A 16,156-nucleotide genomic window follows, 5' to 3' on the forward strand; every position below is an offset into this window, starting at 1 on the left:
TAAAGTTCCGCTTCCTCTTGTTGAAAACGAACCAGGGGAACACCGGTTTAATATGTAGGGGATTCCCCACAGAGAAAAGCGCTGTTTCGCTGACGTCATCTTACTAGTGTTGCCGTTCGTTTTACGCCTTATTAAATACCAATGCTTAACGTGTATAATAGCGGTCAAGCAGGTAAAAAGGGCATCACTGAGTCTGGACGATGTTGCTTTATTTAGCATTGTTTTGCTGTCTTACAGTTTAGTAACTATAGGCTAGTATAAGATGGCGAGTGTTTGAAGCTTTAAGGTTTGGTTTGGTAATAAAGTCTGGTTGTCTGTTTTTTATTTATACTTTTATAACATGGTTTGTAAAATATATGTTTTGTATATGCAATGTCCGAACAATAAAGCTTTACTATATACTAACAATCATCTAATTCTTATTTTATCAGACTAAGTGAAATTCTTCCAAATACTTTTATTGTAAGTTATCATTTAAGAGTTTGTATTACCATGTTGTGTTTCTATTGTATGTATTGGCCACTTAACGGTCACTCAGTTTAAACAATATACACTGTTTGTTTGGTGGAAAAGCATTCTTTTATCATTTTTTGTAATTGCAGTGCGGTTACTGTATTCGAAAAATTAAGTAAAATTCCAACAAAGTTGAAATAACTTTTTATCTAGTTTATTAGCCCAGATTATTTTTATCATTGCAAACATGAAGAAAGAACAGAAAGATTTTCTTCTACATTGGGAGAATCTGTTTAAACAATTTCTTATTCCACAAAAATTTGCATCGGCATTTCCAGAGTGGGATAGTAAGTTTGCTTGTGTGTTTAATTTTATTGTAACATGTACTATCTGGTACAAGATTATTGCATAACACTATTTATCTAAACAATTAAATATAATGTAAATTAGTCCCATGGAATGTCTAAAATCTTGTCCGACATAAAAAGTAAAAAGGATAAAAATAAGCACTGTCAAAATTACTAACGTGGGAACTGGTAAGCGTCACGGCCCTCACAGGTGTATAAAACAGAACACCTGCGGTAGTTTGCGTTGTGATTATCAGTTACCAATGTTTTGCATTTGGTGTTTTTTTGCATTTGGCAGCCAATGCAAAACGTATAGCATCGAAGTTGTGGAACATTTTCTGTTAAAAAACATGTTATGTGATAAAAGCCTTTCATCTTACCCAATAGTACCGTACTAAAAGAAATGATGTATGATAAACAGAATACCGAATCTCAAAATTAGATTCGAATATAAAAAGATTCAAATATTGCGGATTCAAAATTTTGTATTGTGCATCCCTAACTGTACACAATATAGACCACTAGTTCTTAAACTTTATTAGAGAATATGCTTATGGTACACTTGGGTTCTCTAGATCTGTTTGCGATACCAATGTAAAAAACTCATATTTTACAACTTTCCACAACACATGTACAAAGTAACTTAATATTTATAATTAGTAAAAGTTTTCTGGCACAAAGTTTTAGAAACAGTGTATAGATAATGGTTTATTTAAACTTGTGTATTTCAGTATGGGACAGATGGTCGAATGAAAATGAAGAAACTAAAGTTCAAATCTTTCTGGATAAACTTAGAGATTCAGAGGAATCTGGAATATTCAAAAGATTTATTGATAATCTGAGACACTGCAGTGGTATATATAAATTTATATATATATATATATATATGTGTGGTTGAAACTTACATTTGAACTGTTTCCAAATGTCTGCTGTTTACTTTTTATGACTTTCCCAGCTGTTGGACTTTGCTAAAGTTCTTCGTTTAAAAAACCCTTTTAAGGATTTTGTTCTTTATATGATTTTGTTTAAATACTGTTTGTTATTTTCTTTACCATAAAACCAACCTTAGATAAAATTCATGTGAAAATGTAACGGAAATTATGTGGTTTGCCATGACCTGTAACACTTGTGGCAAATTAATGTTTTACTGCTACTAGGTGGGTAATTTTATTATTTTCTGTTGCAGAACAGAAGTGGATATTTGACTTAATTGATGGGAAACTGGATCCTAAAGAGCAAATTAAATGCTTCAAACATGTGGTGGTAGCACCACAGTTAAAAACACTGTTTAAGCTGCTTGAAAAAGATTATGAAATAGTAGATGCCAGAAGTATGATAGCTGAATTTACTGCGTATTTCACTACAGCTGAAAAGTATGACATTTGCTCTTTTAATTTAAAAAATAGAAATTAATGTTTTTTAAGATCTATATATATTAAGACCAGCTAGCGCATTCATTTCCAAAAATTATGTGATATAGGCTAAGTATTTTTCTAAAAAAGTGCCCTTTATTATAGTGTGGCAAACTGATAAAACATGTTAAACAGGGATTGGCTTTTAGCAATTGATAGAGATCGTGGTAATGCCCCTGCAATGACTGCATTCTTTTCAATTATGACCCGCAAGCATCCTAAGTGGTTGAAAGAATTTTATGATTCTCTCAATGAAAATAAATACCATCATCCAGATTCACCTACTCTTGCTGAATCATTTCAGCAATACATTAAGTTAGGTAAGGGATAATAATTTACTTTTTCTTGTGATCTGTCGACAAATAGCCTATTTTGCACAACTCTTGCACATTCACGCATTCTCTTGCACATTAACCATAGCTGAATAGTTAGAGAAGTATAACCAAAGGGTAACTGGTTCAATACCTGGTGCTGCTAGTATTACGGATGTCTGTGTCTTTGGGTAGGATACTAATTGTTAATTGAAACAAAAGTTTACTTATGCGTTGTTCAAATTTTTAGCAGTACAGAAAAACAATGGATTAACCTACAAAGTTTCATACGCAATAATCGGTGAGCGAGCACAGGATGTGTAAATTAATATAAGGACTCTTATTTAATCCTTGTTCAATAGGTTTTTGTGCATGAAGTATAAAAAATATACATTCTGTGTTAACAGCAACCATCAGCCATTATTTTCTGCTTAGTTAGTTATTATAGCTATTAAAAACATACATAATAGTAGAGAGGGGCAAGATGGTTCATGTTTTCACTCCGTTTTTTTGTTTTCTTATTTTTTCGTTTTTCCTATTTTCTCATTTGGTAATAAACAAAGAATATTTACAGATTTATATAATCGTATCTTTACATGAAAAGCCTTGTTAATTGTTAAAAACGTGGTTAGAAAATATGGGATTTGGGTGCTTGTAGTATCCCATCCATATGATCTTACCTTCCAGTACTATATAATTATATATTTAAAGAGGAAAAAAGAGATGGAGAAGCAAGCATTGCTGTTACTGAAGATAATGATCAAACTGTCCCTGAGCCCATGGACCAAGCTTGTGCATTGCCACCTGTTGAAGTAATACAAGAAGATAATGAAGAGGTTTTATGTGTTTATTTGTATGATTGCATTCATTGAGTTCGAACTTGTTATTCTGCTTCTACACTTCAACTGCTTTGGTAACTATACAATGAGCAGAGTGTCAATGAAGTATAAAAAAATCCCTCCCAAAGCTAAATCTTTAACTTTTTTCCAAAAGATGCGACAAGCTGTAACATTATCATAGCACATGGCTCAGCAGTTAGAGCGGTTGCCGCCGGACCAGAATATGTGAGGGTGTGTCTTGATGTTGCCATTACTGTGAAAAGATGTGTCCTTGACCAAAACCCTTAATTCCAATTAGCCCACAGAATATTCACCCACAAAATTATATGAAACAAAATCATTCTGTTATAATTACTGCTGTTGCCTTACCACATTTATTTAACATATAGTGATATGAGACCTTACCCTTATATATATTACTACATGTGATTAAGTACTTTAATTTTTAAAGTAAAAACATATTGTGATACAGTGTGGAACATCTTTTTTGTTGTGCATGGACCTACTGAACAATCTGAGCCCTTTTGAAGAAGACTGTAATTCAAGTAAAAAACTTTATTCCTGATTGTGTTTGAAATAATTCCATTTTTATTTATTACCAAATTAAGTAAAATGCACTTTAATTCCAAAACAGCTCCTTCAACAATTTATTAGGATGCCAACATTTGTTCTGAGTCAACCAGGTGTCTAAACATAATTTTTTTTAAAAAAAAAATTAATACTATGGGATTTTAAATAATACTCCTAAAAAAATCAATATAGATACATGTCAGTTTATTATATGATAAATCTTGTTTTAGATAATGATTCTTTAAACAACTTCAATGTTATGGCTGTAGAAGAAGGTATGTATTTATTTAAAAAATACTTGATTTGTTGGTTAAATCAACAAAATATAATGCAAGCTGTCTGATGTTGTAACTCCCTATTTTTAGAGTACTGTGATAACCAAGCATACTGTGATGGTTTTTTTTTGTATTATGTGTTTGCGTTTATTGCTTTTTTAATTTGTGTATAAAAAGTTTTGTAAACCACTTGTTTATCCTGACACGTAATGTGTGACTTTAATTTATTGAGCTTTTTCTGTTGGCCTGTTTTGGGTAGTGCAGTTAAAAAGGAATAAAACCGTGTACTACCACATTGACTAAATAATGTAAAAATTCAAAACATAATCACCCACAAGTTACATACTTTGCTCCGCCAAAAGGTTTCAAAAATATAACATTAATGTATTACCTAGAAGCAATGGAGACATGTACATCAGAAGATGTATGTCAAGAAGAGTCGCTACCTGAGTTAAATTTAAGAGACTATCAGCTTGAATTGGCAGAGCAAGCCATGTCTGGTGAAAACTCACTTATTGTTGCACCTACAGGTGAGTATTAGTAGGAGTATGTTGACTATTTTTAATAAAACTCACAGAACCCTTTCACATTACACTTGAATGTAATGTGAATGTGCAATTATGTCAATAATTTTTTTTTTCGGTTAGATATGTCAATAGGTTAAGTATTGCATGACTCAGAAGAATACTGGTTTGGATGCAATACTGATGCTAATAATGATGTATGTGTCTCAAGCAAGACACTTTTTGGCCATTGATCTTACCCAGTTGTCACTAAATAGTTGTAGAACTTTGACCCTGGGTGTTGCGCTAAACTTTGGCCTAACCTTAGCCTTACCCATGTAGAATAGAATGTCATAGGTTGTTATTGTTTTATTATGCTTACACACACTTGATTTCCTTACACCACACGCAGTTTAAGAAACCTTGGTTATGAGTATGTTTTTTATATAAAGATTAAATTTGATTATCTAAACTATATCCAGGTAGTGGAAAAACATTTGTTGCACTAAAGGTTTGTAAAGATCACATTGAAAAGAGACCCGACAGCAGGGTGGTGTTTATGGTTCCAAGAGTTCCTCTTATCAAGCAGCAATATGAACTTTTCAAATGGTAATATGTTTTTATGTTGGCTTGGTCACGGTTTAAGTTAGAGTATATTTTATTTCATTCACCATTTTTTATTTTTCGTTAATTAATAGTAAAAAAGTTTTATGTTAGTTGTTCTAGTATTTTTTCTTTTCTTTAAATTGCAAAATGTTCCTACTTTATTCTGTGCTATCTTCATCTTTGCTGTATATTTATTGGGTATAGTATTCACACTTCTTGCTTTTTTTAGTATATTTAGTATATATCCTGTTTATTAACCTTACATGCCAATCAAAGTGGTCACTGGTGACACCGAGAAGTTCTGCACACAATGTACTTAAAATAAAGTAAAGTAATTTAGGCCTGACAGGCAGCATTAAAACATTGAAGTTCTGTTTTTTACACCACATACCCAAAATGACTAATTATATACCCTTAAATGTTTTCATTCCAGTTTTCTTGGTGATGGTCAAGGGATCTTGAGAGCAATTTCAACAGATGAAACACTAAGTGCTCCAGCTGACCGTTTAATTCTAGATCATAAAATAAGTTTTCTGACGCCTCAGATTCTTGTTAACTTGCTGAGGTGAGTGGTTTGTTAGTTTCTCTTATTTTTAGATGCTATTTTAACATGTACAGTCCACAGTTCTTGCCACTTGGTATGATTTGATTTAAGCTGATTTAGTTACTTTCAAAATTTCATGCAAGGCTATGTCTGTAACTGTGTTTTATTTTGTGACAGATATTTTCAAATATTGTTAAACATACGTGAATCCTATTAAAGTAGTGTAAACCTGACACCCATGATACAACTCAGTTGTTATTCCAGGCAGGATCCCTCTTTTATCAATAAGCTTGGTTTGTTGATTTTTGATGAATGTCACCACACTGTCAAGGGCGATCCATACAACAGCATCATGAAAATATATCATGATAACTTGCTGAAGAATAGAAGACTGGACATCCTACCACAAGTATGAATAAATGTAACTTTTTTATCCTCGCATGGCAGAGCAACAATAATTCTTATAACATAAATATTATGTTTCGTGTACCTCGTTTCTTATTAACTATGTTGTGAACTTTAGCTAGAGTGTTTAAATCCTGTCTGAATTTATTAGGAAAGCACCATTTCATTTAAACCATTGTTTCATCTGCTATGCCACAATAACTCCGACAAAGTCTTACAATATGTAACTAATATTTATGCAAGAATTCTTTGGATAATCCAACAACTAAAGCTGTTTTAATTAAAAAGACAAACAGTCAGGGAAATGTGTGTTTGTGGTGTGACAGCCACACTTCTTTATTCAATAAAAATTGTTTTGTTTTTGACTTAGATTGTTGGTCTTACTGCATCTCCTGGTGTGGGTTCTGCTAAAAGTGATGAAGCTGCAGCAAAAAACATCAAAACGTTGTTGGCCAATTTGAACGTTACAACTGCCCCTATTGAAGTGCAAAAGCACAAGAAAAACCTAAACCAGTACGAAAATGAAGCAAAATATGGTAAATATATACATAGTAATAGTATAAATGAACAATAACAATTATTACAATATTGGTTTTAAGCTTCTTGATTAACAAGTGAAAAAGGTGCAATGATTATAAAAATGATTTTTACCAGTTTACTTGCGTTTTTATAATTCAGAGCTTAAGCCCATTAAGAGACAACAATCGGAGTTCAGAACAAAAATAAGGTTGGTAATGGACAAGATTGAGACAAAACTTAAGCTGGAATTTCGCAGGAATGATAACGGTAAGTATTTGTTTAGTTTTTCATTTCACTTGGTGTGGCAACTTGTTTATAACAACATGGTTGTCCTATTCATACAGTTCAACACTGCTTGTGAGCTACTAGGTTGAAACTTTTGTTTTTAATTGTAAATTTTTAGAAATATATTGTTAAACAATCGAATACAGACCATGTTAGCAGGATTGAGAATTAAAACCTTTACCCCCATTTTTGATAAAGTTTGGTATTAAAATCATTCTTTTTACAGTTTTACAACATAGTAACAAATTAAAAAAGCAGAAATAATAGTATTAGGGTTTCAGTCTTTTTGTAATTTTTTTTTTAAATAGGTTTTTTTTTTATTTTTGAGAATTTTTTATTTTGTCTTAAACATTTTGTTTTTGAAACTATTTTAATTTTAGCAACAAAAGGAATGAAGTTTGACCTAAAAGCAATGTCAGGAACCCAAGATTATGAGGCTTGGGTTGTATCGTTTTATAAGAAGAGCACATTGCTAGTGGATCCGAACTTAAGCCAACGTTTCATGGCATATGCTCGCTACCTATGGGTAAGTTTCTAAACTAAATTATACATACATACCAACATGAGCACTACTGTATAATTCTATATGGGTGAGGTTCTTGAGGACTTCCAATTTTGGCCGGTGTTGACCAATTACCCCTCATCTAGACTGCTTTTACACATACGTAAGAAGCATGGATTACTGTGACTCTGTCTCGGTTCTGCTTGAGCGTGTAACATTCGCCCCAATGTCACATGTTTACTCAGCATTGCAATTTTTGCAGAAGTTATAATTCTTACAACGATTCTTTTTATATTTGCAGAAATACAACAGTTCTTTGTGGATCAATGACCATGTACAGAGCAGGCATGCAAAAGAATATTTAGAAGAAGAACTTCCTCTTATACAGCCAAGAACTCCCGTTGAGGCAGAATTGAAGAAACTTCATGATGAAATTGGTTTGTTGGAATAATATGTTGACTGCCTAATATTTCATTCATTATAGTTTGCAACTAAGATTGAATAACAGTTTTGCTAATAGAAATCTTTTATTGTATTATTTATACCCTTTAAAAGGTCATTTAGACTTGGTATGGTAACAAAGACAAAACAAAAGTTGTCAAATTACACTTATATACATGCACTACATCAACACCCCCACTATACACTACAAGCCCCATTCTGCACACATATTATTTGCCAGTAAAGGTCCTACACTGTCATGCCATGTGACCTAAGATTTAGGCAGAGTTGGCCGACTATTCCAACACCCAGTCTGCAAAAGCCATTAGTGATAACTGCGTTGGAGTCATATTTATAAGTGTTGTGACTGAGACACATATACCATCAATATTATCAGCATAGACTCTATGGTAGAGCATCTTGGTTACAATGCAAGCGCCTAGCTACTGAGCCACGCCGCACGACACATATATACCTATTACCTAACTACTATTAATGTGCCAGTGCCTGAAATAATGGAAGAAAACAACCCGATGATTAATGCTTTATACAAAATTCTTAAAACTGAGTTCACCAAACAACCTGAATCGAAATGCATCATATTTGTTCGCACAAGACCCATTGCCAAAGCCCTCATAACTTGCATTGAAGAAAGTGAAGTGGAAAAACTTCATCTTAATCCAAAGCAACTCACAGGAGCTGGTGCTGCAGTTGAACTAGGAGGTAAAGTGGGACAGTGGGTACAAAATTAACAAAATTAATCGAAACCACTTTTTATATGTATATTTTTTCACGTTTTGTTCTCATTTTATCTTTTTCCTAATTCAGTTCTTTTTGATGTATCATAGTTCTAGCAGTCACTCATTTAGTCGGTATTTTGCTTAATTGGATTTTATTTCTCTCCTCTTGCTCTAATTATTTTATCTTTGCTATCGTATTTGAATAGATGAATCATTGTGCTATGTGATAAATAACTCTAAATCCAACCTCATTCATACGCAGGCATGACAAAAGCCACACAAGAAGATACAATTGCTTCATTTAGAGATGGCAGATGTAAAGTGATTGTAGCAACATCAGTAGCAGAGGAAGGATTAGACATCAAAGCTTGTAATCTGATCATCACTTATAATTACTCCACTAATGAAATAGGACAAGTGCAAAGACAAGGTTGGTCGGTGGTTTAAGAATATCTAATTTAAATTTTATAACCCACACTATTTTGCCAATGCTGCCATTTTTGTGAATCATTTGCTGCATTTTTTACTAACTTGTAATCTTAAGGGTTCAATGAAGACTTGTCTAAATTACCAACATTTGAGGAAGTCTTTGATTCTGCATTAAGTATCATACTCCCCTCATAGTATAGTTGCATGTAAATAATAATGTCTGTATTAAATGCTTCCCTAAAGCTGCATGTGGTACCAACTTGCAACAGAATTTAGAAAAAGCTGCTTTGTTTGTATATAAAGTGTTTTTAGTTTTTAGACAACCTGCTAGCGATAACTTCAGCAATAAAAGTCACGTGTTTCACCTTTGGACACATCCAATATATGCACCCACAATGGTGGCAGCATTGAGCATTAAACCCGGTATACTTTGGTTACTGATTGTCCACCTAACCACAAAGCCTCCCCACCAGGATAGTAAAGTATATTATTGCATATAGGTAGGGGAAGAGCCAAAGGAAGCAAGATGATCATTCTGGCATACGATGACAGTAGCCACATCCAACGAGAAAAAAGTAACATAATTCGTGTGAAGTTCACGCACGATATACTGCAGATGTTACGACAAATGGATCCAGAACAACTTAAGAAAGATGTATGTGTATAAGAATTAAATAAAATTAACTTATCTATCTTTGCATGGAGAAGGCATAATAGCTGTTAAAACATAGAAATTCTGTTTCATACACCTTGTGTTTATGATTGACATATGTAGTTTTGGGGAGATTATTTTTTGTTATATTTTTGAAGTTTTATGTATGACCCATAAGGGCCCAGTGGGTTGGAGCAGTGTACATAACACTTTAAAGAACAAAACCAAAATCTTAGTGTCTACTTGCGTTTTTATAACTTGTTTCAGAGAATTTGAAATGGTATATTTTTGTTGTTTTTTTGCCAAAAAATATCAAATTAAGATAGTGTATTAAATTTTTCAGATTAAAAAAATTCAAATACGGTTAAAGGAAGACCGTGGTTTGGAAAAGTTGTCTGCTGAGTTTCAGAGTTTCAAAAAACATCCTAGTGGGAACAACATTTGGACTCTCTTGTGTAAGGGATGTAAAACTGAAGTCACAAAATCAGATCAGTTCCGACACATTGAAAAGCAGGTGTGGCTACAATTATAGTTTATGAAATTTACCACAGCATTAGTCAATTACCACGACTTTATTTACTGTAACAAAAAATGCCCCAGTAGTAACTACTTCAAGTTAGTAAAAAGGGAATATTTAATACTGTTGGGTAAAATATTGCATTCTAAAAAGTGTGCATGAGACAAATTAATGTAGTTGATAAGCCTTTCCCAGCATTTATATTTGGGCAGTTATGCAGGATAAATTTTATTGAATATGCCTAAAACTTCCGTGAATTCTTACTATTTTACATCAGAACCAATTAATATATATTCTATTCTATTTATATGAGTAAGGTTATTGTTTTGCGACGTAGGATTTATGCCAGAGTTAACCCATTGTCGCAACACCTGTGCTTGTCTTCATATATACATTTGAATATTAACATCGCAGCCTAACTTGTGTTTTACTGTCAAGAAAATATTTTAATAATGAGTGAATGACATATCATCATCAACTAAGTTGTTGCACTATTTTTTTAAGGCATAAACAAGATAGGGTAATGCAAAGGTATTTACAGCTGAGTGCTTGTTTCTTCTACCACTTGTATTACCATAGTAAGATGGAGTAAAATAGGTCATGTTTTCATTCTCTTTGCTGTCCCGTTTGGTAGTAATCAAAAAATATTTACAAATTAAATACCTAAGTATAAGATTTAAGTGCCTACAGTATCCCATCTTACTCCACAGTACTTTATATCTAACTATATAAAAAAATGTGTTAACATGTAGCACCATGTGGTTGTGGATCCTAAGTTTGAAGATAAAGCATCTTGTCGTGAAGTACCTATAGAACAAGGGAAACCCGTGGGATTTGAACAAGTTATTATCGGAAAGGTTTACTGCAAAGAATGCGGGTAAGGATCATTGTATATTAAGTACAGTCCGGTGTATGATGTTTTTAAAGAATAGGTTTAAAAACTCTCCATAGCTTTAATGTTATTGGTGTCTGTGGTGACATGTCAACTCAACAATAAAGTGACCACGTATGTTTTATTACCACAGTTTTACGCTTAAAAAACCTTGTCCCCTGCTATTACATGACGTAACAGAGGAGCAGGTTAAAATGTACTGCATTTTAAAACATTTTGAGTTGCGTATTTACTAAAGAGTGTAACTGCATTTTACTACATTTTCTAAAATAATGTCCGTATGTGTGGTCCTACTGTATACAGTGCGCCAGAAAACACCTGTGTTATGAATGTTAGCTCTAGGTGTGGTTAAACATCATATCATCGCAACGATAAAGTAAATACTTACAACTTAATACTTTAACATAGTTTGTTCCTTTAAGCTTAAACCGCTTGTTTTAAACACCACACAGGCATGACTGGGGTGTTCGCATGTGCCACAAAAAATGTCCCATCTCTGTACTTAAAATCGCGGGCTTTGTGCTGACGTGCGGAGAGGAGAGAGTGGAGAAGAAAAAATGGAAAGATTCGCCTTTTTCTGTTAAAAAAGAGCTAGCAGAAGCAGATTTAAGAAATATTTTGGAACACAGAAAAAACAAAAATGGACAAAATGTAGAAAATGAGGAAGAAGACAGTGATGAAGAGGATATTTATGGTGACATTGGAAACCAAGTGTTGAGTTCCTAAATTTAAACCTCAACTGTCACACATAACATTAATTTGATCTCTTCAAATACAACACTAAAGATCAGATTAGTTCCAACCTCGAAGAAAATTAAATCTACTGTTCCAAAAATTTTAATTTTGTAAATATTCTGATCATCAGATTTGTTAATATTTTTATTAGCTTGTATGATTTTTCAACTTATCTGCATTGCGCTTATGTATTGTAGTTAATTTTTGTAAAGCTCCCTACTTAGATTTTATTTTTCAAAGTATAATTGTTGTATTGTAGAACTTTGGTTAAGGAATTAAATAGCAGCGGTTTTACCGTTTGCACTCATTTACTTACTGTTTCAAACCCACTTTACTTTGGTGCAGTAACACAGTGGTTTATCCAATACTTCTAACCACTGTGCTACTGCACCATAGTGACTTAAAGTTTCCTAGCATACGTAATTTCAATGGCTATATGGAAATTTGTTAACTGTGTGCCAGTAAGCGTATATGCGTTGGTTGGGTGTCTGTTTAAATTAAACCTTTTTTTGCGTTAAATAAGTCATTTTTTAACAGCCATTGACTTTATAGTCATTGTTTCAATTCACTAATGGATTGTCCAAGTTGCCACCCACAGAATAATTGGCTGGGTACCGAAATCCTTTTTTTTTTCAAATAAGTGAAGAACTATTTTTATAGTGATTCTTCTAATGTGCATGGCTGTAAGTGTTCAAATTTTCAAATGAAAAAAGCTATTTCCAGTTTATCACTTTTTAAAAAAAATTTTAGCTCTATTTTGCCTTTTTTTCCGCATGTTAGTAAGAATGTGGGTGTTTAACTTAATAATAAAGTTGTAATTGTTGGGTTAACTCTTGTTGATATTACCAGCTTGTGGCCTCTTCTGTTTTTAATAAAACGTCGTTACCCATAATAAGGAAATAAATTTTCTGGCCGGTGGCCACACAAGTCGCTAAACGTCAATTACTTCAACCCGGTTGTTCCTTTATTATGGATTTTTCAATTTGTTAGTTACACATATTCAAAATTAAAAAACACTAATCGCCCACAAAGTTACATAGCCTATATTTGGTGACTTATAAGCTGGCACGTGGTGTTTACGAAACAAAAACATCCAGCGATGGGTGCTGTCTATGCGAGGATAAATAAGCAACATCCATTCAATAATTACGACCAATGAGCTTTGTGTATAAATCTAAATTCCGTAATTGTTTATTGTATTAAACGAGTGGCGCATATACACTTTTTGCTGAAAATATTCCGCCCCCTGCCATCTATTGCTTATTTAGTAGAGTTAATTGTTCTTCAAATCCCAGCTGTTGATAATATGGTGGTATGGGGGAAGGCCGACGTTTCTCCAGTGATTTTGAAAGCTCAATATCAAAATTAACGTACGGTGTCTGTTCGTTCTTTACATTCTGTTTATAAAGCGTCAATGTAAGTAATTGAATAAAGTTTATTTGCTACTGTGGGATAAGATGGATCCTGTTAGGAAATTGACTTATACCGTAATCGTGTTTTTAACAATTAACAACGCTCTTTTAGAAGCTGTGGGACAGTTTTATAGATCTGCAAAATTCTTGTTTGGTAACAAATAGGACAATACAAGATAATAAAAACGAGTACCACCTATGTTCTAAATCTAAATCGTATATTTGATTTATGATTTTATAGGGAATATCGTTTAATTGGTATTTTTGATATAGTACAGTGGGGGAAGATAGAACACCTTTTCATTCTGTTTTCTTTTCCCATTTGGTAGTAAGCAAAGAACATTTAAAGAGTTGTAAAACCGTATCCTCATGACTCCCATAGACTGTTGTTAATAGTTTAAAACACGATCAGGATATTTGAAAATTATGTACTAAAGGTGTCCTTTTTCCCCACAGTACTATAATATTCAAATAAATTATGTGAAAATCGAGTCAAATGCAAAGTCTCATCGGTGAATTTAAGCTCATAATTAAGCGGTTGGCATTCTGAATCCGAAATATCCTATATACGGAATTTAGTTATTGGTATACTTGCCCCAAACTATAGTAGGGCGGGGAAGGATAGGGCAACTTTTGATTCCATTTTATCGTACCATTAGGTAGTAAACAAAGACGTTAAAAAATTTATAAAACCGTATCCTCACGACTCGCATCGTTATTAAGTATTTAAACCACGATCAGGATATTTGGATAATATGTTTTAAAGGTGTCCCATCTTCCCCCACCTTACTATACATAAATATGATGTATGCTCGCGTAGCGGTGCAACTATAGTCGTTAAAACATGTTTTGTTTCATACACTACGGACCAGCTTAATAATTACCACGTATTCAATTTTGGAAAACTATTTTTAGAATCTTGCTTAATTGGCAAAATGCAACCACGACATGAGGTGTATGAACCCAACATCTCATCTTATGCATTTTCAACCCGCCCTCAAATATTTCTTATTTGAGCTATAGTTACTTGCTTTGTGGATCAGTAATCCGAATATACCACCCACTATAGCTATGCCACTGCATGCCCAGGCAAATGCAAAGCTAAATCCAAATTTTGAATTTCCAAATATGGCGTTCATAAAAACATCATTTCTTGCAATGTACATTCCAACAGTGAATATAGCCGTTCCACATAGAGCTGAGAAACCTTAGGTGAAAAAAACAGGGTTAAAATATAAGAGCTTGTATTCGAAAAAAAAAGGATTTGTCTTTGGAAATAAATAACTTTACCAAAGATAATAAATGCTAACAAATATTTCGCACATATACACTTGAATAAATGTAACTTATTTATCCTCGCGATGCGTGATAACAGAAGTGGTAATAACACAATGTTCTGTTTCACACACTTCGCGTACCGGCCGCTTTTATGAGTTGCCATATAATTATGTAACTTTGCGGGTGATTTTTTTAAATTTCTTTATAGCTATTTCACTTCTCGTAGTTTAAGAATCTTTGTATTTTACAATAAAATTAAATTTATTTCCAAATAGTCCCATACCTGACAGTAATAACAAAATGCTTGCAGTTGTCAACAACTTCGGGATATATTTCAAAAGACTACATAATGCCAACGCCACTGATATTATAATTCCGAGTAACGAAATAATTAAAAGAATTGTAACTGCCTTGAGGGGCACAAAGAACTGAATCGGCCTGCCTGTAATAGAGGTATAAATTGGGAGAGGATAGGACACTTGGCACATATTGCCAATTATTTCCAAATCAAAATAGTTAGCACCTTGCTGTTTCGCATTTTTTACATTTTTTAAATATAGGCCTGTACAATTCGGAGCTGTAAAATGTACAATTCGGAGCGTTTTAACTAAATGATAAAATGTGATACAGTTATATTCTTCTATTTAAACTCCGATTAATTTTTCGTTCAAGAATTTATCTCCACTGTCAGTATTCCACTTTGTGATACTGAGTGTGTCGTGGACTTGTTCATCCTCGTTTAGTAGTTTAATGACTGGGGAATATATTTACCTAAAACTGAGGCGCAACGCCGGTCAATGCAAATAAGAAAGAGTCCAACTTTAGACGGTCCTTCAGTGACAGCCCATGATTTTGTGCCAATTGCCACAATATCGAACGCAAGAGCTAATACCGAAAGCAAGGCGAAACAGCAAATATTTTTAATATCCATGGGGCTTGCTTATTGTATAACCTTAACCTCAACTTTTTGCTTAAACGTCCAAACCACTATGCAATACCGTTCATTTGATTGAAAAACACATTGATGTAAAGGGCCATCGGCAAAAAAAAACAGTCTACAAAGTGTCCAAAGCAAAGTACAGGTTAATATAATCTACAAATACATAGGCTGAACGTTGATCATAGGCAAGCGGAAACTGTCGTTCCGGTTATAGCTGCATTATATGCGAAAACAGCGTTATTAGATTTGTGAAATTTGTGTTTAATTTTCGGGCCAGACGAACAACTTCAATAAAGATAAATTCCTATTAGTTCGAAACGATTTAGAACGCATATATAGGCTAATACGATAATAGGTTCCAAAGAGCCCAAACTATTTGAATTTAAGGCCATTTGATACCGTAATTTCGCTACATTAAAGTTTATTAAATATTCCTGCTGTCCTGTTGGTAATAGTTGCCATGGTTAGTAAATGCCATATGGCGAATGACAGTGTGTTATCATAGTAGTAGCCGAGAGTACTATGGTGTTTTTGCAGTCACATATGGCA

General features: G+C 33.4%; 2 protein-coding genes across 5 annotated transcripts; one reads left to right on the forward strand and one right to left on the reverse strand.

Moving 5' to 3' along the window:
* The first annotated feature begins 605 nt into the window (after nt 1-605).
* LOC100183773 (probable ATP-dependent RNA helicase DHX58) lies at nt 606-13,196 on the forward strand. 4 transcript variants are annotated; one of them, XM_018813105.2, is made up of 22 exons: nt 606-800; nt 1,532-1,654; nt 1,987-2,173; nt 2,348-2,532; nt 2,774-2,824; nt 3,235-3,359; nt 3,835-3,907; nt 4,163-4,207; nt 4,603-4,737; nt 5,193-5,319; nt 5,750-5,881; nt 6,125-6,269; nt 6,636-6,801; nt 6,944-7,051; nt 7,450-7,595; nt 7,873-8,008; nt 8,517-8,735; nt 9,015-9,182; nt 9,682-9,836; nt 10,177-10,347; nt 11,103-11,227; nt 11,695-13,196. In XM_018813105.2, the coding sequence occupies exons 1-22, from the start codon at nt 701-703 to the stop codon at nt 11,966-11,968; spliced, it is 3,096 nt and encodes a 1,031-aa protein (XP_018668650.1). In that variant the 5' UTR covers nt 606-700; the 3' UTR covers nt 11,969-13,196. The 4 variants fall into 4 exon arrangements, with proteins under 4 accessions (XP_018668650.1, XP_018668653.1, XP_009862357.1 ...); XM_018813108.2 differs by having other exon boundaries at nt 4,606-4,737; XM_009864055.3 differs by lacking the exon at nt 2,774-2,824.
* Nucleotides 13,197-13,230: 34 nt separating this feature from the next.
* On the reverse strand, nt 13,231-15,763 carry LOC100184472 (claudin-18-like). Its single transcript, XM_002124042.4, has 4 exons — nt 15,439-15,763; nt 14,951-15,109; nt 14,417-14,596; nt 13,231-13,374 (listed from the first exon to the last, which is right to left on the reverse strand). Exons 1-4 carry the CDS (start codon nt 15,596-15,598, stop codon nt 13,343-13,345), a joined length of 531 nt encoding a protein of 176 aa, XP_002124078.1. The 5' UTR covers nt 15,599-15,763; the 3' UTR covers nt 13,231-13,342.
* Nucleotides 15,764-16,156: the final 393 nt, after the last annotated feature.

The sequence above is a fragment of the Ciona intestinalis genome, chromosome 1 (assembly GCF_000224145.3).
Source record: "Ciona intestinalis chromosome 1, KH, whole genome shotgun sequence".
NCBI classification, from domain to species: Eukaryota; Metazoa; Chordata; class Ascidiacea; order Phlebobranchia; family Cionidae; genus Ciona; species Ciona intestinalis.

What these genes read in the sequence shown, in the direction of transcription:
- LOC100183773 (XM_018813105.2), top strand. Translation starts at nt 701, where the DNA reads ATGAAGAAAGAACAGAAAGATTTTCTTCTACATTGGGAGAATCTGTTT. An exon ending in TGTTATGGCTGTAGAAGAAG is followed by an intron (nt 4,208 to 4,602) that starts GTATGTATTTAT and finishes TGTATTACCTAG; the next exon opens with AAGCAATGGAGACATGTACA. An exon ending in GAAACTTCATGATGAAATTG is followed by an intron (nt 8,009 to 8,516) that starts GTTTGTTGGAAT and finishes TTAATGTGCCAG; the next exon opens with TGCCTGAAATAATGGAAGAA.
- LOC100184472 (XM_002124042.4), bottom strand. Translation starts at nt 15,598, where the DNA reads ATGGATATTAAAAATATTTGCTGTTTCGCCTTGCTTTCGGTATTAGCT. An exon ending in GCGTTGCGCCTCAGTTTTAG is followed by an intron (nt 15,110 to 15,438) that starts GTAAATATATTC and finishes CCTCTATTACAG; the next exon opens with GCAGGCCGATTCAGTTCTTT. An exon ending in ATTACTGATCCACAAAGCAA is followed by an intron (nt 13,375 to 14,416) that starts GTAACTATAGCT and finishes CTTTATAAACAG; the next exon opens with AATGTAAAGAACGAACAGAC.